This window comes from Passer montanus, unplaced genomic scaffold (assembly GCF_014805655.1).
Source record: "Passer montanus isolate IOZ18808 unplaced genomic scaffold, ASM1480565v1 scaffold4, whole genome shotgun sequence".
NCBI classification, from domain to species: Eukaryota; Metazoa; Chordata; class Aves; order Passeriformes; family Passeridae; genus Passer; species Passer montanus.
The window spans coordinates 11366212-11389338 of NW_024368818.1; the positions used below are offsets into that span (position 1 = coordinate 11366212).

General features: G+C 42.5%; 1 protein-coding gene across 2 annotated transcripts; it reads right to left on the minus strand.

The window, feature by feature from the left end:
• Positions 1-386: 386 nt before the first annotated feature.
• CEP57 (centrosomal protein 57) lies at positions 387-22890 on the minus strand. Of its 2 annotated transcripts, XM_039718310.1 has the most exons (12): positions 22764-22887; positions 21096-21152; positions 18004-18160; positions 14848-15027; positions 14411-14532; positions 13406-13522; positions 8854-8931; positions 7344-7448; positions 7107-7184; positions 6525-6766; positions 3005-3149; positions 387-1623 (listed from the first exon to the last, which is right to left on the minus strand). In XM_039718310.1, exons 1-12 carry the CDS (start codon positions 22803-22805, stop codon positions 1387-1389), a joined length of 1560 nt encoding a protein of 519 aa, XP_039574244.1. In that variant the 5' UTR covers positions 22806-22887; the 3' UTR covers positions 387-1386. The 2 variants fall into 2 exon arrangements, with proteins under 2 accessions (XP_039574244.1, XP_039574245.1); XM_039718311.1 differs by lacking the exon at positions 21096-21152 and having other exon boundaries at positions 22764-22890.
• Positions 22891-23127: the final 237 nt, after the last annotated feature.

The following is a 23127-nucleotide window of genomic DNA, read 5'->3' on the forward strand; positions in this document are numbered from 1 at the left end:
AGTTTCAGCTACTGATTTTTCAGGACTCCTGGCATGAACTGCTCTTTAAGTAGTAAAGCATAGTAACTTTAAGTATAGTAGTAAGGTGTAGTAACCACTATACCTGGTTAGCAGCATCTAACAGCAGCTGACACCTTATGTGCAAGGAGACAAGCTGGGTGGATCACCAACAGGCAATAAACTCAACTCCCTTCTGCCTGTGTTAACCCAGCAGAGTTCCCTGCCTGTTCAGCTACAGGCAAGGCTGGGCTGCTCTGACTAACCTTACCTGCAGCTCTCATTCATCCCCTGACCAGGAAGAAGTCACCTTGCCATAAAAAGCCCACTGGCTGTGGCACAGTGCTGCAGCAAACACCCAGCCAATATAGAGGAAGTGCAGCTTTCCCACAATTCATTCAACAGGCAAGCTGGCTTTATTATTTTTCAACTGTATATACAGGTAATCTGGGTCTTCTATACATTCCATTAACAGGAAATTCTTTACATTATTAACATAATAAATAACATTTAATCAGCTGTGCAAATCAGAGCACAAACTTAATTGCAGTACTACCGAAGTTGATAGCTCATCAAAGCACATACTTAAGTTAAAAGCAAGATGCCAGGACCAAATGGCACGATTGAGGCACTTGCAGTTTAAAACACCTGCATGGTTTCTCTCACTCCTTTACCACCCAAAGCTGTCAGCTAGAGACAGGGTATCACCCCCTACCCTACAGCATTTTCCTAAAGCAGGATTTCGGTAGAAAAATTTCACTTGATCATTAAGCAACGTAATTCATAAGTTACTTTGCTCCTTTTCTAAGCACTCAAACATCCACTCCCACTGTTGCTGACTAATGCAATGTAGCAGATCAAGAACCAGGGATGCCTTTTGAGGAGAGCCCCACAGAACACCTTTGAAGGGGTTTACCTGTTCTCCCTCAGATGCTGCCAGAGATGGAGTCATTGCAGCTGCACACAGAACAGAACTGACAAAAGCCCTCAACACCCAGGACTGCAGCACTGTTTTCACATAAGACACATCCCAGATCAACAGCAGGAAATGGCATTGGCACATCACACACACACCAACCCACACACATGTGCAGTGCTTGGTGTGCTGGAATAAAAACAGAAGGACTGCTGGAACCATAACATAGGGAACTGGGGGAACCCTACTGTTAAGATTCACTGGCCTTGTACCTTGAAAATAGAATGTGATTTAAGCTAGACCATAATACATACAATCAAATGCAGGGATGGAGAGCCAAGAGCCTGTAAGCCTGTATTTCAAAAGTGTGCTTAGCGTACAGTAGTCTCTTCCACACAGCAAGAAAGGCAGCTGCTTTAGATCCAGAATGCAAGTTTGGCCAGGATGCTTCAAGAACATCTCCTGCAGAGGAGTCAGTAGTCCCAGCTGACATCATCTTTCTGTAGAGAAGTCTGTATGGTCTGCATGTCTCTCAGCAACTGAAGATTTTTCCGACTCTTTTCTCCAGGCTTCACTTTGATGGGACCTGCATTCTTTCCTTTTGCGGTTATTGTAGTTGTTACTTTAACCTCACTGACTGGGAACCTGCTGTCTTTTATTTGTTTAGCAGAAGTCTTTCTGGACTTGCATTCTCTCTTAAGTCTCTCTAGCTAAAAGAGAAACCCAAAGAAAAACATTAAGAAGTGATCTTGTTTCAGTTTTGTGTTCAGCAATTCTTATAATCAGCAGAAACATCCCACCACTTATCTCACCAAGGTAAGCAAATGGTTGTTTCCAAGTCACACTGAACAATAAATACTTTATTTGCCTTACAAAGCATTGTTATATTTGCAACTTTAGAGCTGTGTTTAGCTTACAGTGTTTACCTTCTCTAAAAACTGAGACGTTCATTATGGGGGAACATTGCCATCAGAAATGTAACAAAAAGATGCAGATGAAAAAAGTTGATTTATCACTGTTACCATCCAGTAATTAAAACAGAAAACAAAACAAGGGTTTTTTACATACATACTAGTAATTCTAATAGCTAGTCACTGTCAGAGATGTAGCTCTGAAAGAATACCAGAGCTATGCTGGAGTGAAAAGGTGGTACCCACACAGAGCTCTGCAACATCACAGAGTCTCAGTAGTCCCCAGCAAAGACTGAATGGGGAACTGGACACTCTGAATGTGTCTGAACCTCATACACCCAAACCACAACATGGGTGGCTTCTACAGCTCCCCTCTCTGCAGGTGGTGGTGCTCTCTCCTTCTAGCTGACAAGATGCAGCAATTTTCCTAAACCCCAGCTCCTAAAACTTGTGCCAAGAGCACATTCAGCATCAATGCTGCTGAGAACTACAGCACATCTGCTTCTCTGCAGCAGTTCCTCTGAAGACCATAAGCTACCAAAAGTGAGTAATGCTTCTAACAGCAAGCCTTTCACAGGTCCATTCTGGATGTCAGGTTTCAGCATGTGTTTTGTGTATAAATTACACCAGGTGAGGGTAATCGTGCCTTATATGAACTGAACCAGATTAAGTACATGGGGTTAAGCTCTTTGAAAGAAATTTACTAAAATTAATGAAGACAAAAGACAACTGGGAATCAGTACATTTTATAGCTTTGAATGAAAAGGCTACACTATCCAAAACATTCTGAAAGCTATAAAATAAGAAAAACAGGTATTTTGAGTCTTAAAAAAATGCAAATCAAAACATAAATAGGTCATTTACTCCAAGAAAAGGAAAACTGTTCAACAATGTTCAAGGGACAAGAGGAGTGTAGAATGCAATGTGAGAACAGATGTGAAAGCCCTGTCCAGGACAGAGTGAAGAGTGTGCACAAGGGTGACAGAAAGGATGGTTCTGCAAAGATACTGGGATGGATGGAGGAATGCAGACTAACTTTGGGACATCAAAGGTAGAACTACACAGTGCTACTCTAGTTATTTCTGCTTTATGCAATTGCTGCTAGATTAGGATATAACAAAAAAACCTTGCTTAAGTCAGCAACTCTACCTAAGTATGATCACAAGCAAAAGAAACTCACCTGCAAACGATGCTTCCGAACTTTGCTGATTTGGTCTGCCTTTGCTTCCATCCTTCCCACCAGTGCATCAAGTTCACTCTCCAGCTCTTCCCTCACTGTAGCATTTGGGGCCTCCAGGATGAGCTTTGACAGCTGCTGGTGATCACTAGCACACAATTCAGACAGAACAAGGCTTGCATCAGGTTCCATTGGCTTCTACATCTTGTACCCAGTTCAGAAATAACACTTCCAGGAAACCAAAGCATCAGCAGCCAGACATGTTCCACACACCATAACAAACCAGTAAGAAGTTTTGCTGTTTTGCAGCATTATTACAGTAGCACATCATGGTGGCAGGCTGCTGCAACATTGAGTCTCAATAATTTAAGTAGCTTCCAACAATGACATGTATATTCAAAATGACCAAATAACCCTATGAGAGCTTGATCTCAGCACTCAATATTTTGTGTATCTGTACCTACTGCAGCTGTGCAGTGCAGTAACAATTCACGTTCTGTTAACCAGGACAAGCAAAACTGTCCTCTAATGGACTATTTGTCCAGATCCTGCTTTTGGCTAGGATAGAGTTTTCATTTTTAGTAGCTGTTACATTGCTGCATTTTGGATTCAGTACAAAAATAATGTTGATAACACTCATGTTTTCATTGCTGCTCAGCAGCACTTACCCTAAGCCAAGGGCTTTTCAGTGTCTCCTGCTATGCCAGTGAGCAGCGGCACAAGAAGCTGAGACAGGGAGATATCTGGGATAGCTGATTCAAACAGGCCAAAGGGATATTCCATACCATAGAACATCATGCCCAGTATTATAAACCAGGGGGAGTTAGCCATGAGGGGACAACTGCTGCTGGGATGAGCATCGATCAGCAGGTGTGAACAACTGTACTGTGCATCACATCAGTTTTTACCTTGGATTTTATCTCTCTCCCTTTTTCATTACATTTCACTTTATTTCAGTTACTAACCTGTCCTTGTTTCAGCCCATGGGTTTTTCCTTTTCCCAATTCCCCTCCCCATCCCACCAGAGCAGAAGGGCAGGAAAGCAGCTGCATAGTGCTCTAGCCACCAGCTGGGGTTAAACCAAGACAGTATTTTCTGGCACCCAACATGGACCACGAGTGTGCAAAGATAAATCTCTTCTAGGCATGGCTGTACTAGTTTAGTAGTGGCTGGTCGCAGCGCTGGTTTATGGTGCCACGGAATCCCTGGCCATGACATTCCCGGGGAATGGGCGCCCTCCGCGCACTGCGGGAGCCCTCTCCTGGGGAATCGCTGTAAGTACACCTGGCTCCCTCCCTCCCGGCCCGGCCAGCCAAGCCTGCAGAGGAGATGTGCCACGCCTGCCCTCCTGCTCCAGGCCACTTACAGCAGCCTGGGAGAACTCGCAGTATCCCGTGGGAGCTCAAACCAGCGTGGTCCCAGTGCTAGGATCCAGCATGGTGCTGAAGGGGGCTCAAATCAGGGGAGGATTTGTGTCTGGGAGCAGTGAGTGAGCAGCTGCGTGGGCCTGAGTTGCTGGTCAAACCACAACAGAGAAAGCTACCTTCTGCACTAAAGACAGGATAGTGAGGGTACACACCACAGAGTTTCACCTCTGGCACCACAGGGAGAACATCAAGTGGGATGGAAAACCCATGCCTCAACCCTAGAGGCACAGGTATGTGAAACTGCAGGGAAAAAAACAACCACAAATAGAAATTCTTCCAGGAAAGTTGCTGCTTAAGTCTTCAGTGGGCAGTTCCCAGACAGAGTGGCAGGGTTGATGTTATTCCTGATCCTATGGAAAGGAATTTTAATTCTTTTTTACAGGAAATGGAGAATCCTAGGACCAGTATTAGAGGAGCCCTGTGTCAAGCCAGGTGCAGGAGAGGGACATCCAGGTTTACTGGACTGTGTGGTTCAGATGGCCTGGGCACATCAGCCCCTGAGGGTACAAGGCTTTAGCAGAGCCTGGTGCAGTGTACCCTAAAGCCATCAAGCTGTACACGGACAGAACCCACTTGTAGTTCTGGAGTGACAGGGGCATCCCAACAGCTGATGGTCTTGGAGGCTGAAACCAGCCTGAGAAAATGACTGGCAAAACCACCCCATTGTGACTGGCGCAGAGGCTCTGTGCACCCTTGGCTGTCTTGGGCTGGGGCATTCTGAGGACTCAGAAGGGTACCGGTGGGCTCTCCACATAGGTGCCTTGGAGACAAAGGAAATGAAGCATCCAGCTATCCTGCCTTCTCTCTCAGAGGACCCTTCTGATGTGGGGCTGATGAAGGTCAAAGAATAAGGGGTGACAGAATGAATTGGGTTGGAAGGGACCTTAAAAATCATTGAGTTCCAAACTCCCTACCATAGACAGGGCCATTTTCAACTAGAACAGGCTGCCCAGAGCCTCATCCAATCTGATCTTAAATGTTTCCAAGAATGGGCATCCACATCTTCCCTGGGCAACCTGTTCCAGTGCCTCAACATCCTCACAGTAAAGAATTTCTTCCTAATCTAGCTCTGCCCTCTTTCAGTTAAAAGCCATTATCGAATGCTCTATACCCTTATAAAAAGTCCCTCTCTTGTAGCCTCCTTTGAGCCCTGAAAGGCCCCAGTGAGGTCTCTCTGGAGCCTTCTCTTCTGCAGGCTGAACAAGCCCAGCTCTCAGCCTGTCTTCAGAGGAGAGGTGCTCCCTGATTGCCAGCCCTCTGATTGTCTTTGTTGGACTCCTCTGGGCTCACTGAAGCAGGCCGACAGCCTTCTTATGTAGGGGGTTCCAGAGCTGATGCAGCCCTGCAGGTGGGGTCTCAGCAGAGCAGAGCAGAGGGGCAGAATCCCCTCCCTGGCCCTGCTGCCCACGCTGCTCTGGATGCAGCCCAGGACACATGTGGCTTTCTGTGCTGTGAGTGCCCATGGGTGGGTCATGTCCAACCTCTCACCCCCCAGCATTCCCAAGTCACTTCAGCCATTCAGCTACCCCCCCACCACTTCTTCCTGCCCTGAAAGACTGTTAGGACAGCCAAGTCCAAAGTCATGGACTAGGTTAACTCAATTGACTAGTAAAGGGACAGTCCATAGACTACAGAATGGTATCTGTGTGTACCTACATCAAAAGACTGGAAAGGTGATGGTGGTTAACTGGGACACATTGGAAAGTGTGGGGCTTGGTACAGTATAAGGGATGAATACTGCCCATCCCAACACGGGGGAGGGATGGGTGTGGGGGTTGTGAGTGGCAGCAGGGTCCTGTGCTGGCTGGGTCCACACCACAACAGTGCACTGGGGCTGTGACCACACTTTTTTCCCTTGCCTCTTCTGAAATTAATACTGCTGCACATAAGCACAGGTCCAGTGTTCAGACTGTTTAGCAGAGACTCTAACTGCAAGGACAACTGACAGCCTCTCCAGCCAGCAAGACAAAGATTATACTCTAGAGATTTCCTAAACTAAGAACTTTTTCAGGCAAACCTTCCAAATTCAAAGCAACAAGGCAAAAATATGAAACATCTGCATTCATAATCTACAGAAGAAAATATACCACACTCACAAACTCATCTGTCCAAATTCATCTTGTAAAGTCAGCAACACTTCTGAGAGCTCTTCCTGAGAGGAGGACGAGTCCATGGCCAGGGATGGCCTTCTGTTTTTGCAGGCAGGATGACCAGTACTGGTGGGTTTTGCTGGAGTATCGTTCACCACACGTCTGTTACACAAAGCTTTCGTGTGATGTTTCATCAGGTGTAGCACGTGTTGCACGTTGGCAGTAACCGAATGACTGGGACTGGTAGACTGAAAGGAAAAGAGATTTCTTTTAAATGACACAACACAATAATACTGGAGAGCATTTAAAAACAGTGCCACTTTTGTTCTCCTGACAAGAATGTAATTTTTGTTTGAATTAATATGCACTAACAAGAACATCTTGTCAAGCAACATAGTGCAGGCCTATTTTTGGAAATACCAGCTCAGCTAGCTGTCAATCTTCAACAAGTATTTTGAAGACAATCTGTATGAAAAGTGTCAAGGAAAATTAAATGATCTGGCCACTGGGTGTCAGAAGTGCACCAACCCAAAGTCCCTTAAGGAGCTGTAGCTACTGGGCTCTAAGCTTAGGAATTAATCAGCTCACCTTCCCAGCCACAAAGGGTACATCACCCAGACACAACCTGTAATGGGGCTGCACTGTGGGATGTCTGACAGAGCATTTCTGGAAAGAAAGAAGAGACAAGTACTTAGCAAAAATTATACTACAGAAAAAAACCCTTTCCCTTTACTTTGTAGTAAAAGAGGCTACCTGCTCCCTCACCACATGCACAGAACCTTATTTAACTCCTCAGTAATTGCCCTTCTCTTCCCCACATCTTACCTTTTCTGGCTGCTTAGTTTTTTTCCTGGGTTGTCTTACTTTTGGAGAAAGTAGGGGTGATGCTGCTTTAATCAGCAGTCTGTTGGTTTCCAGGCCTGTCTGGAGCTACAATTGAGGGAACAAGGGCAGTTACTGAAATTATATTAATAAGTAATCACAGACAGTACAAGCAGAGAACTTCAAGAATTTTTAAAACATAGGCTCTCCAGAAGCAAGGGCTGCAAATTTTTAGGTTATTTTTGCAGTCAAAGGCCAACTAAAACATTAAATACTTCCTCTGTTAGCACTACTCATCAGTAATCCTAGCAAATTGGAGAACTAGCCTTAGTCCATTAGTCCCATGCAGGCAAGTGCCAAAGCATCAACTGTGCTTTACACTTGGCAAGGTATGGGGGAGCTCAAGGCACCCAACCATCATCAATTGATCCCATGACATGACTAAGCAACTACTCCTTCTGTTCTATTAAATTTGACAGTAAAAAAACCTACAAACAAACTAACCACCAAACCAGCTAAAGAGTTAAGGCTAGCACTTCCTGTTGACAGTGAGAATCCTAACACGCTTCACTGCTCAAGTGGCAGATAGGGCATGGCTTCAGAAATCATGTCCTGAGGAAGCATTCACAGCACAGTTTTTCATTATTAGCTGTTCTATTAAATTTGACAGTAAAAAACCTACAAACAAACTAACTAACCACCAAACCAGCTAAAGAGTTAAGGCTAGCACTTCCTGTTGACAGTGAGAATCCTAACACGCTTCACTGCTCAAGTGGCAGATAGGGCATGGCTTCAGAAATCATGTCCTGAGGAAGCATTCACAGCAGAGTTTTTCATTATTAATTTGAGGTACCCCTTCCCCATCACACCAAACTGATGGCAAAGGTTAATGTTAGAGCCTAACACACTATGTCCATAATTCTCCAGTATACAATGAATGCTTAATGAACACCACACTTTCAGGTTAGAACACCACCCAGCATCCTTAAGGGCTCAAAATCAAAAGTATGTTGCCTCTTTTTTGCTTCCTTTTACAGTATTTTAATTACAATTATGAAGAAGGGGGCCCATTTGTTGACTTAGATCTATTAAAAGGTTCCCATGCATACTCAATTATGGACTAGTCTGAATTTCTACTCCTCTTTTCCAACTTTTAGTACATAAATCAAAACTTCAGTGCACATGTAGTGATAGGTTTCCAAAAAGCTCAGAGAATTTCAGAACATTTGGTACCTCAGGCAGGATGAAAAACAAAGGAAAAAAAAAACAAAACCAGGATTTCACTATTCTGTGAAGCATATGGAAGGTTTCCAAAAAGCTCAGGGAATTTCAGAACATTCGGTACCTCAGGCAGGATGAAAAACCAAAGGAAAAAAAAAAAAAACAAAACCAGGATTTCACTATTCTGTGAAGCATATGGGGGGCACTTTTAGTAAGCTTAGCTGAAAAGTTTATAAAAAGGAAGAGCTAATTCCAGTGCATACCAGTACAAAAGAAATTTCCTGTTGGTTACCTCAGCTGCTTTTTCCTGAACAAGCTTCCTTGCGTGTTCTTCCTCATGAAGCTTCTGTTCCAGCTCTTTCATTTTTTTCTGGTCAAAGTTAAATCAAAATAATAGTGTTACAATGAAACAAGTTTTTTTTTCTTTCTGAAGCCTACAATATTAAGAGCTTGCAAAAACTGAATTCATCTTACGACTTTAAAGCATAAATGGAGACTTGAGCATTAGAATGACTGCTAATGCTTTGCCTGTATAGGCATAAATACAGCAGTCAACAGCTTATGCTTAACATTTAAATTGATTTTTCTATTCTTACTTTCACAATAGGTATCTGAAGTTAGGTCACAGCAAATACACACAGAGCAATACACAAGGCTCTTTCTCTTAAATTGTAAAAACATCCTAGATAGTAGGTTGTTTTGTGTGCATGATCCTCTAAGATTCTGTACTACAAAAGACCTAACAAAGACACATTGTTATAAGGCACGAGAAGACTTGCTTTATTTAGACCAATAATGGTATTTTTGCTAAAAGCCATAGCTTACACTCTTACAACAAAAGAATTTTTGAACATCTAGCCACCCTTCTAATAAAGAAGGGGGAGGAAAGGTTGTATGATGCCCTGTGATACCTATAAATAAAACGGAAGTAATCTCATCTTTTTATCACAAAAGCTTTAAGACCTCTTTTGAAACTTGTTTAACGGAAAGGGTTAACAGGGAAAGCACACATTTCTTTGTAAACCTCCAACAAGATAAAAACATTGTTTAAACAAGATACACTGAAATTCCCAATGTGAAAGTTACCAAATAACTTTCTGGCTTTATACAGCTGTGAAAAAACAACCCAGAGCTCCAGTCCCCAAAACAATTGCCCTTCTCTTCCCCCAAAGACTGAAAATTCACAGAGCCACTAATCAAACTTAACACAGAAGAGCACGTTATACAGAGTGACAGCTGTATTTGTACACTTGTTTGTTTATAAACCTACTACACAGAGGTACTAAATATTTCAGTTCTGCTTTACTTCAGCATTAACTGCAAGAATAATGTTATACAAAGGTGTTAAAAGGCAAAACCTGGATAAACATTGAGGACAAAGGCACTATATATAGGAACCGACTTTTTCTTCTGAATGAAAGACTCATTCTGATTATTTTTTTTTTTCATTCAAAACAAAGGTATTTCAGATATCTTAAAGTCATCTTCTGCCCTTTACAATTATTGGCACAACTCTTTATATCTATGTGGTCGGTCTCAAAGACCTTTTATTAACCTCTTAAGTCTGACAGAATTTTTAGTATGGAAATACTGAGGAAAATATCCTGTTTAAACTAAAGACTGACATGAATCTGGATCAAGGCTTTTATTTGAAATGAATGAGAATTCCCTCAGCTACCTGTTCAGCTGCGGGGTGCAGCTCAAACTACACAGCAAGAATGTATCTTCCTGTATCATCTGCAACAGACCCTGTTAGAAATTATATATCCAATTTAGATTCCCTAAATAATTTTTTTCTTGTTTATATGGACTGTTACTAAGAGAGAGGCCACAGAGCCAAGCAAACAAACCGCGCCCAGCAGTGCTGCCCATCATGTCAGACAGCACTGCAAGGGGCAGCAAGCAGACTGCAGGTCAGCACCAGGCTGCTGAACATCTATTCAATCACCAGGGGCCACTGCAAAAAACTTAGTTGACAAAATAGAAATAAAATATTTCACTGTCTATTTTTGGTGTGTTTTGTAACAGAAAATTAATTTCATGCAACCACCTACTCACAGAACCCCAGAATCACAGGATGGTTTAGGTTGAAAGGGGCCTCTAAAGTTCACTTAAGTCCAAGGGACACTTTCCACTAAACCAGGTGGTTGCTCAGAGCCTTCTCCTAACTCATCTTGATTTTTTTCCAGGAACAGGGCATCTGCCACCTCTGCAGACAATCTGTTCCAGTGTTTTGCCCAATCCATAGAATGGGGGATGTGGTTTTAAGTCTCACTGTCAGCATTAAGATCAATTACTACGTTGTTGAAAATGTCATCCACATACACACATTTGAATTCTGGCCATCTGGCTGCAAACAAGACCACAGCCCAAACTGCACTTTTAGTGAACAGCCACATTTCTTACTCTATCTTCACACACAGACATGTTCAGATCTTATCAGTCAACTGTCCAAAGAGCATACTGCAGAACTACAGTTGAACTAAAGATCCTCAAAAGCATTTTCAGGGTAAGTACTCCACATAAAAAGCAATCTCAGCATTTCTTTTTCACAGCCACTACTGACATTAGTGAATTACCTGAAGACAACACTTCTAGGGCCAGGCAGTGTCTCTGGGGAGATTAAATGCTCTCAGTAAGACCCCTCACACACTCTGGCAGTGTCTGAACTCAGAGGCAGATACATCACCACTCACTCATGAGCCATCACCTCACCACTTTCCATCCATTTCAGCACACCATGTATGAAACAGTCTCTTATTTCTTGCTTCAAATCCAACTTGAAAATGTTCCTCCAATCTTGCCACAACTATAGCAGAGATCAAAGAGGGAACAGACACAATGCTTCTGAGTAGAGAGTGCAGTCACTCCTCGAAGATATTCAGGTAATACCCATCACACAGATGCTCACATACAAACAGCCTATAACCACAGAGGCAGGCAGACCTGACAACCAGAAAACGGCTCATAACTACATAACGATGACAAGAAAAATGACTCCACATTACAGCTAAATCCAGATTCATTTCAGGTCCTAGAATAGCTTCAAAATTGTGTGAATTTTACACCCAGTTCCTCTAAAGCATATTTAATTGTGACAGCTACTAATTCCTAAAGAATTAAAGACCTCTGGTTTGATCCAGAAAAGAACACAAAAAGAACCATAAGGCTGAAATTATTTTCACTAGCCAAGCACAAAAAGACAAACAACCCAGTCTCACCAAACTTCAGCTACTAACAGTCAAAAACTCATTAAAAGCCTTTCAGAGGGAATGCCAGCTGCTGAACGGGTTATTTCAACTCTAACCCTGGAGGAAATCACTGCTACTTTCAGAGTGCAAAGGAGACTCCAGGAGTCAGACCCAGGAGACTCCTATTTCTCTTTGCAAGTGTTTGGCCTGAGTAAACAATGCAACCTACAACTGCAGCTCACCACAGCAGGGTGTCAAGATCTTAAAAAGCTTGTTGCAGCTGCTTTGGCTCAGGGACTTCCAAGAAGAGGTGCAGCATCTAAATGTCCTGCAGCAAGCCAAGCAGCTAAAGATTTACTAACACAAACATCTCCTTACATAGTTCTGGAGAAACACCATCTACTTCATCACCTGGGGTAAGGGCTGGTATGCAGGGTGGAAAGCCCATAATTTTGACAGAGTCCAGAACTGCCATCCTCAATACTACAATCTAATCATGTGCTATCTGGTCCTTTTTGGGGGAACAGGGAAGAAATTTGTAGAAGAAAGCCTCTCCCTGCTTAAGATCTCTGTAGTTTCCAGGCTTGGGACACCTGTGGTCTCTCTTAGAGCAGCAGAAAGAGGTATGTGGATGGAGCATCAGAGGCCAACACCACAGAGATGTATGGGGTTTGTGTGGTAAGGCACTGGTAGCCATGGGGCTACAGGGGTGCCTTCTCTGAGGAGCTGCCAGAAACTTCCCCATGCCAACAGAGCCAATGCCAGCTGGCTCCAAGACAGACCCACCACTATGGCCAAGGCTGAGTCCAACAGCAATGGTGGGAGCATCTCTGGGATTACAGACTTAAGGAGAGGGAAAAACCTGCTGGGGAACTGCAGCCAGAAGCAAGGAGTGAGAATATTTGAAAACAGAAGCCTTGCAGACCCTAAGGTCAACAAGGGAGGGGGAAAAGGTACTCCAGGTGTCAGAGCAGAGATTCCCCTGCAGCCCATGGTGAGATTAAGTTTCTTTCCTCACCATAAAATTACAAAAAATACAAAAATTCAAGGGTGAACCCACCACACCAGAAAATAACCAAACACAGTCATGTTGAGTTTGTAGAAGCTACTGATTCAAAGAGTCCTGAAAAAGCAGACTGACTCAAATCCACAGGGAGTCACCCAGTGCTAGAGGTCTTGCAACATGAACCACAAAAGTCTGCATACAAAATTAACTAGTAATAACTGTGTTTCTTAACAAGAAGGAGTAAGAGGAAAAAAAACCAAATTCATACAAGTCAGGATGAATCTCAATAATAACAGAGGATAACTGCTGGCATTCAGTAGCATGGAAAGCAAGTCAACATCTTGAGAATGGCTGCAATCTTACAATACCTAGGCATCAACTAAGCACAAAAGAGGAACACCAACAGACTGTTAAGGCATAATACAATGACAACTCTCACATGTACAGTGCCCCAAAGCCTACATGGTCATGTACACTTGCAGCAATAACTTCAAGTTTTCACAACCCCTCAGTTTAAAATAAAGTTTAGTTGCTGTCTTACTCTAAAGCACTAAATTTTGCTCAGCTCTGCCCTTGCCATAAGCTATGAAGTACAGATTACAATAAGCAAGATAAATCTGATACAGTATCCAAGACAAATGACAGACCTCTGCTGTGGACTGCATCGTAGTTAGTCTGCTGTACTCTTTTTCCAGTATATCCAGCTTTTCCAACTTAGACTGAACCTGAGATTGGTCAAGAAGCCGATCTCTCTCCAAGGTGCCCTTGAAGGGAGAAGAAAAACAATTATAAACACAAGACCACCTATAGTAAGCATCTTTGTAACATCTTTGTCTGGAGCACAAAGGAGGTCCATAAACAGTCCAAAGGAACTACTATTTCCTCTGTGCAATTTTAGATGGTGCCACAATCAGGGAACAAGCTGCACCACTGGTCCACCAGTGTTGGGGAAACAGACATTTAACCACATCTGAGAGAGGATTCTTCAGTCTCTCCCTCCTCCCAACTCAAAACACTAAAAAATGAATTATGCAGAAATTAGAAACAGCTTTCTTGATTTTTTTTCTTCTATTTAACAGACTGAAATAGAATAGCCACAGAGACCAATTAACAGATAGCTCTAGGTGACCCATATACCTATAAAACAAAATTCACATTCATTTTAGACATAGGCAAAATCACAACCACTGATGATTGGGAATGGTTGGGTGATGATGGGAAATAGAAATGTTACTGCTATTTCTACAGAATCAGTATTTCAGCCCAAATTTAGCAAGAGTAGTGCTAGTAAAGAAAATCCCCAAAGGCCTGAAGACTGTAAACACAAAAGCGAGGTTGTGTCCCAGTGGCACACAGGTATAACACTGGAGAATAAGGATGAGCTACTACAGTAAGCCAATCACGCAGAAGCAAACAGTTCATATTAATGCCAGAGCCTGCTATTGCCTTAGAAACAGGTGCACAAAGAAAATACCAGGGCCATGAGAAGATTGGGAAATTTAAGTAGGCATGTTATACATACCTAACAATATGAAGGCCAGCTGAAGTAAACACCCACACTTAAAGGTGTAAAAATTACAGTAACTATGAAAAAGTCATAACACAATTAATGAATTTTATGATATAACCCTGAGAAAGTTTTGGGAACCCACCTGTTTCTCCAAGAGATGAGACTTCTCATTTTCTGCATGCTGGATCATTCTTCTCATATAGTCCAGCTGTTTCTCTAGAAGTTTGCATCGAGACTCAGCAGCTGCCAGCTGAGAAGTCAGTTCTGAAGACAACAGAAGGCAGAAAGTAGAAATCATGCATTGCTTGTTGCTGGGATTTTTTTGTTGTTGTTGTTTTCAGGACAGTTTCAAAACAAACACAAAAAGGACCATCTAAGAAACTTACATATTATGCCTAAAGAACTTTTGTATAAAAACCCCTAAAATGAAGAATGCCTTAAAATTCTTTCTAACTCCCCATGTCACTGCAAATTGAAAGATGCTGAACAAAGTAAATTAAAATTGGTTGATGCATTTAGAAGAATCAAGTTTCATCCACATCAGTGTTCTGTAGTATCTATATACAGTTTGGAAATAACCTTGATTTTTCTTTGCCACTTCAGTCTTGTCCCGTTCCTTGTGTTGCATTTGTTCACTCAGTATTTTTTTAAAGTTTGCTGTTTCACTGCTGAGCTGTTTTACATTCTCCTCTGCCTCAAACCGTTCCAACTCCAGTTGATGAATTTTCTCCTGGAGATTCTTCAGAGCGGAAAATATTGCTGCAATTGAGCAAGTAGCTTTTGTTAGATACCATTAAATCATCACTTGAAGACACCATTAGACTTGAAATGTTATTACAAAAGCATGTTATGCAAGAAGGTCAGAGTGTTCCTTACCAGCATCCAAGAGTCCTTCCAGGAATTAAGACCTGTTTCCCTTGAAACCATAACTGAGTCTAAAACTAGTCTCAAACAAAGAGATGCCATTAGTGCACACCCTTCACCTGACACATAGATAGATACAACTATTTCCTACAGAAAGATACAACTATTTCCCAGAACAAGGCATATAAATATTGTGTCAATTGAGAACAAACAGAGTATCCTCTGACCCTTTATCAAAAGGAAATGAAAAGTCACAACTAGATAGTTAAAACAGCAACAATTCTCCATATTCATATTATTCCTACCACAACAAATACATAGTGTTCCCACGAATGGCCACACAGCAAAGTAAAGGTTAACAATGAGAAGGGCTATGAAAGCGCTTATGAATAAATGGACTTTTTTTTTTTAATTCTTCTGGTTTTTGTGTTCCCCTCCTCCATCTAAAAACACATCTCTTTAGTGCTGAACCATTCTGCCTTTCTGCTGCACTCCCAGCTTTACCAGTTACTAAACAAAGGCTTTCTATATGCTTCACCACAAAAGGAAAAGCAGTTGTAACAGAACACACATCACCTTGCAATTAGACCATCTGCTGGTAACCTGATGTATTACCTGTCTCTCAGCTGGGCTGTTTCACTCTGTGAAGGGAACCATAACCATAAACCCTTTCCCCTATACAGCGCTGCTGAAGTTAAACACAAGAACATCTGTACACACAGCTCAAACAGCAGACTAATCTGCAAGGTCACATTAGCCTACTCCTTTGTGCTTAAATCCACTCCAGAGAAAGAATGTACCTGTAATAAAGCATGCTTGAGCGCTGCAAGAGTTGGGACTGCATATTGGCTTGTCCATCAGATAACATAAAAAAAAAACTTTTAAAAATTATCAAATCTTGAAGTGAATAACAGCACATGAGAGTATTACATCAATGCAAACCTGTTAAGTAGATAAGAAGTAGCAGCAGCAGTCACAGCTAAAGAGAACTTATTGATCATTTGTTCCTCTTTGTAATATCAGAATCAACAACTGCACCCTCTTCTCTATTTACTGTTCCTAGGGTTCACTTGAAATGGGCATAGCTGAAACAATGAACAGGTTTGTTACTATTATTGTTAAAAGCTACATTGAAATCTCAGTATACACACAATAATGACTAACAAAACACAGCAATGAAGCAACTCAAGCAGTGAATAGATAAAGGTGAAACCCAATAGGCCAAGTATTATCCAGTCATGTTGGAGTATTAAAGCCAACTGTGCATGCTGACACATACAACACAAAGACATTAACCCACAATAAAAAGAATTTACTATATCAAATTTCAGGATTTTTAATAAGATTTCTTTAATATGGGGAATGGGAGGAGCAATAAGGACCCTCAAGAAATCAAATCAATTTTGCCATTTGAAATTCATTCCCATATCCTTAAATTTATTAATATATACAGTCCAGAACATTTCTGCATTTTAAAAGCTATGCAAAAAGAAACATACTGGATCATCCACAAGTTAGATTAAATTTTGAGTACATACTCACATTCACTTGTACTTAATTTAAACATTTTTTGAAAGTAAAAAATTTGCCAGTTTCTAAAATGGGATATAATTTATCCAATTGTCTACCACCACCCATCTTTATTTCAGAGCTGGCAACGGCACCACTAGAAAAAAAATTGCCAAGTGAAAACTTGGAAGTCAAAACTTTATTGTTAATGCAACATGCAGCACACTCTACAAAAATACACCTGCATCAATAATTCATAAGGAAGCTCTTTCCTGCCCATCCAATTTTTCATCTGTAAAGATTGTTTTAGTTTTGTGTAAACAGCACTCTCAAATCGGATGGCCTTGAGAGCACATACTGCATTTTAAATAGTGCTGCAAGAACTGAGATTTCATCTTTAAGGTCATTAACACACAAGTCCCTAGTAACTCAGAATGAATTGTGTTACTGGAACAGGGACTTGAGGCCATCATCCTGATTTTTTACTTAGTTTGGGTAATATTATGATTCATCCTAAACATTTCTCCCTTTTCTCCATAAGGAAAAATATCAAGCAGTTCATATCTTTAAGCCTCCATAACGCTCCAGTCTTAAAGGAAGCATTTCTGCAATGACCCTGAGCCAAACAGCCCTTCAAAGGATTGGTCCTGCTCTGGTCTCCCAGCTCCTGATGATGCACCCTGTACGCACCCCAAGGCAGCTCTGGAGTCTGTCTCACTACATAATTCACTAAAACAACAGAAAACTAACCAAGAATAGTTTTTTTGTTAATGTCCAGCATGGGAAGGGAGGGAGAAGAGCCTAGAAACAAGAAGAATAAATGGGAGTAAAATTGCCTCCATTTTTGGTGTTGTTAGCTCTCAGTTCAGCACTTTGCTGAAGCCTTCTCTGTATCCTTTAAATCTTCACTGATACAATAAATACAACACATCCTTCATCCATGATAAGCCTTCCAATTTTAACAGGAGCAAACCTCTTCCTTTGCTCCAAACCACTCTGGGGACTAAAATCTCCTTATTTCTAACTCAGCTAGGAGCTCAGGAGAGGAAAAGTTGATGGAGACGAAGACTGAAGAAAGGACAAAATATATGAGTAGTTCATGAATTTGTACTGACAGACAATTTTACAAAATTACAAAATCTACTACCAAAGAGGAGTGTATTTCTCCATTTGTAAGACGACCTTTATCATCAGGTGTACTTTGGAAAGAGAAGTGCCAAGGACCTACAAAACAGGTGACCTGGACATCACTGGGAATTGATAAAAGGATAAAAAGACTGCAACCTTCATAGGTGTGGAAGATATACAGCATTCTACCACATTTTGGAAACATGTAGGAAAACAACTTTGCTGAACTATTACCTCTGCTGTGGCTTTCAGGATATGGAACTATAGGTTTCCACGGGGAACGCTGCAAATCTGAATTAATAAATGGCTTGTGCCTTGGATATTCTATAAATGAAGCTGAAGAGAGTCCATCTGTGGCTGTTGTGGAGTTCTGAGTGTTGTGCAGATCATCCTGAAAACAAAATAAAGCTGTTATTCTATTCTATCAGATGATGTGTAGAAGTACTGTTACAGGAGACTCATTTCTCAAAAGCTGAACTTCCTTCTTTATTGCCTTAGGATGTGTCATTTTACATGCAACTCCCTCTCCACTAAAACCAGTACCTAACAGAAGAATGTTTTTCCCATACTAGTTTCTGATTTACACTTTTTTCCCATTTACTTGTACTCTCTACTACTTATTAGGAGAAGGAAACCCACAATCAGTTGGAAAACAACTGTGCTCTTAATTACTGGTCACATTTACTGCAGGAGATACTGCACTAAGGTGGCCAAATGTGATAAGGCACACCCAGGACTGTGGTCCTGCACCCCTGATGTAACACAGGAGCTCACTGGCTGCACATGGGGCACAGGACACAGCTGGGAAGGTGAGCTGAGATCCCAATCCCTCCCACTCCACTCACTTCAATTAATTTTTCTTATCTTTCCATTCATAGATGGAACTTCACAAGACACATCCAGATGACTTTATGCTACACCTGATTAGTGGTGTCAGCCATGGAAAGCCAGCAGATCACAGCCAGGAAAGCACTCTTGCCTCTAAGCAGTAATGTAGCCTTAAATCAGCTTCACACTGTTCTGAAAAACGTCGCTGTGGAGATCATGGATCTCCCAGCAGTCTGCACCAATTCTGCAAACACCTGCTGTGCTTTGGATGTTGCAATGACCTGAAAGGACCACCTAGCTGGGAAGATGCTCTTCCAAATAGAGGAGACATGGCAGAATTGTGTGTTTATGGTTTTGACTCAAAAACTGTCTACCTGGCCTAAGCTTTACAATCTGTATGTACAAATTAAATGAAATGCTTATTTTTAACTTCTCTCAACTGGACTCATCACTAAACATTTCAGTGACAGAATTTAAAGCACCCTAAGAGAGATGGGTGCAGGCAGATGTAAAGCTCCTACAGCTTTCCTGTTCATGAGTAAGTAAAAGGAGCAATTGCAGATCTTGGCAGGGTGTTCTTACGCTTTTGCATACCAATCCTTAGGAGCATACAGTGACCTAAATTAAAAATACAGAAAATATTACATATCTCATAGTAAATCAAATAACAGCCCAAAATGCATTACAAGGAGCTAAATATGGGGAAGAGAATTAAAAAAATTTTAAAGTTATTTAAAGCCCATACACAGCTGATTTCCTCTTATAAACACAGTGATTCATTGTGAGCAAGAAAATTAGGATCCTAACTACTCTGAGTGTATCAATTGCTGTTTCTAAGCACAGTTTTATGACTGCTTTGCATTGGTGTTTATAACATTTTTCCTACACAACATAATGGCTTTTCTCAAAATAACTGCATCTGCACATATATTTTCTACCACAGAAAGTGAATTAAAACACTAATCTCTAATTAAGAATATTTTAATGAAACTATTTTTAACAGGTGTTTTATGCATAAACACACTGTTTCAAACCCAGCAGCCTCACAAGTCCAACCAGAACACAATAATCCATCTGATCAAAAGCCTGTTAGGTGCCAACATCAAAAAAGCCATCAGCATTACAGGATATGGCATTGATGAGCACAGATTACTAAGACCAAATGATGGAGTAAAAATGAACCAGGCAAAACACAGCACTTCTGCAGCAGGCAGTACAACAAGAGCAGCAATCTAAGCCCCAGCAACCAGTAACTATCGATTCAAATATCAATATCCTGTTTGCTATTGATCCAAACCAAAGGTACCCCATCAAACAGTCAACACAAAAAGGGGAATCAGCTTGAAGCCAAAGCTTAGGGCTGACAGCATCACAATCCTTCTGGATGTCACTATCATCTTTTGTGTCTTTACAGGTAAAGTCTTGTCTGAAAATTAAATCCAACTGCATGAAAACACCAAAGTAAAGGAATTCTTCTGTTTGTTTTTACTGCCATTAGTAATATTTTTCTAGCCAACAGCAGACTAGCTGAAAGAAAAAGCTGGTCTACTCAAAACCCTGGAGCACCAAAGGAACACAAAGCAAAGCAAATTGAGGCTTTTGACTAGTTACCTGTCTTCTGAATTCTGCCTGGATGAGGGCAATAGGCACTAATTTGAACAGTCAGTAACAGTAACTTGTAATAGCAATCTGAACAGTGTAGTAGTCAGTACAGATATCTGCTTCAAATAGCTACTAAAAAAAATTGTGCTGGAATATCATCTATTACATAAGCAATCATTCTTTTTTTCAGTCTAAATAATTTATTTTTATAAATAATAAATTACCACATATTTTTCTTATCTATTTTTAAGCAAAAATGTGGCTTATATTCAGTTTCACAAATGGCAACTTTAAATAATTTGACTGAATACTTTGGGAAAGTTTATGAAACAGTATCAAGGATTTCCCTTCACAAAGCTCAAAGATCACAGTGATTGTCTGCTCTTCTCCCCTCTCTCTCAAATCATTAAAAATCATTGAAATTTGTTCCTGCTTTTGGAAAGTCTCACAGGGAGTATCATGCTCGAATGCTCAGGAAAATTGTGAAAAATAAAAAAAGCAGGAAACTCTACATATTTGTTCTGAATCTCAGCTAGGTCATGTTTGCTAACTCTATCTCCTCTCCTTCAGGGTACTCCTCATAGTCTTCTTTAAGCCACACTAAAGCCCCAGAGCAGTAAATGAAGAAGCTTAACAGTCCCACAAGGAGCCAAGTGCACGCTATTACATAAGAGTGAGCTGAGCGTGTTTTGTCTCCACAGGTCAGAGAACACTGCCTTCCAAAACTCATGGCTTTCACCACTGCATATCAGCGGCCCACTCGAGCAGAAAGAAGGGAATATTGAAAACACACACCAGAGATAACTTCACACATCACCAGCACAGGGACCTCCCAAAGCTCTCAAAGGCTAAACAAAGTGGTGGGGGCGGGGAGAAACAAAAAGACACAAACTCACACAGAAAGTTTTTAAAACAGGAATTAAATTAGAATGGGTGCTATTGCAAGTTCTCATCTGAAAAAGAGGAAAAAAAAGATTAATACCTGGCTATGCTTTAAGTGACACACAGTAGTCTTTGCACACAGTTAAAAAAAAAAGAAGCAAATGCAGGAAAATTATGTAGGGAATGAGAAAAAATACCCCAAAACAATGAGATACTGAATGTAGTGATTATAAAACATACAAGTACCCAGTTAATCAAACTTTCACAGTCATTTTGGAGGGACAGTCTCAATCAGCAGCCTACCCTCCCTCATTAGTGCAGTGGGAAAGGGGGGAAGGAAGAACAGCCCCTATCACTCAAAGGCCAAACGAAGTGCTGGCTGTGCCTCCCTGATACAGAGTCAGGAGCACTCTACGTTTCAGTAACACCTCTAGTTGAAAGCAGGCATAAAAAAATTTAATTTAGTTAAGCAACTACATCAGATGGAGAAGAAAAAATGTCTGCCATAAAGTGCCAGATGTATTAAAAGCAACTAATTTCAAAGTTCAGAAAAATATAAAGTTAGGGTTTGTTTCTTTTTTTGAACACATACAGAAAGTCTACAGGGGGAAACTTTTTGCCCAAAAAGCTTCTGTTTGCTAACTAAATTGATTAAACGGCCTACATCTACTTACTGAAGACTAAAACGAGTGTTCTGACATTGTTCTCCAGGCGTGCTAGAAACATTTTTGGTGCGAAAAGAGACAGGAGTCCTCCAGCTCCTCTTGCTGGCCAGGCGTAAGCACGGGAGCGCACTGCAGGGCAGAGCCCAGGATGGGTGCTCAGCACCCGGCCGGCGAGACCCAGAGCAGGAATCCCACAGGATTGCCTCGCTCTCCATGCACACACCCACTGCAGCCGCTTCGCCCGCCCTGCTCCTCCACAGCTCGCACAGGACACAGCTCCTCACCCGAAAAACAGCCAGAACGGGGAAAGGCAACTAAAAACGCAACCTGCTCCAGAAAGCTGCAAACATCTCGCCAAAACGTCACACAGGAACCCCAAGTGGGAACCTGTCTGCGGTGTCAGCCAGGCTCCGTGCGGAGCCGAGCACAGCTCCTGCCGGGGGTCACTGCCACCAGCCGAGCCACGGTCCCGCTGCTCGGCACAGCCAGGGAGCAGGGCGGCACGGGAATGCCGGTGCCAGCGCCCCGGGAGCAGGGCGGCACGGGAATGCCGGTGCCAGCGCCCCGGGCGCTCCCACACGCGCCTGAGGGCGCGGGCAGCGGCTGCAGCCGAGCCTCGGCTGAGGGCAGCGCTTCCCGCCCGCGAAGGGAAACAACGGAGGCGCAGAGCCCGCCAGCTCTGCCCCATTGTGTGTATACACATATATATTTTTCTTTAATTTTTTTTTCTTACTATATATATGTATGTGTATATACACACATACATACATACATGTAGATACACACGCATATATATATACACATACACACGCACACATAAACACCTATATGCACGTGTAGATGCACACACACATATATATATATGCACATCATTTAACAGACAAGCCAGCTCCCACAGCCTGTACGGCTCCCGCCACGCAAGCCGCCGGCCCCGCACTGCCCGGCCGCGGCCCCCCGGATTTCACGAGGCGCCCGCCCGCCCTGCTCCTCACGGCGGGGACGCTCTGAGAGCCTCACCGTGTGCGGATAGCCGCCCCTAGCTGCCGCCATGTCGGCCATCAGGGAGCCCGCTCCAGCCCATGTCACTTTAAGGCTCGGCACCCGCGCGGCCGCTCGCTGGCTCGCTTGACTGCTATGCCAGCCTGCCAATCAGAGGAGAGGACCGGGTGCAGGTCCCGCCCCGTCTTCCTCTCAGGATTGAGTGACAGGGCAGTTGTCCAATAAAAGAAGAGCGAGGGCGCCGCTCAGCCAATCGAGAGCGACGGGCGGCGGGCGGGCCCCTGAAGCCAGCGGCGCGGGCGGGGGGCGGCGCGTGGGCACGCGCGGAGGGAGGAGGGCGGAAGAGGCCGGCCTTTGTCAGAGGAGCCCCCGCGCCTCGGCC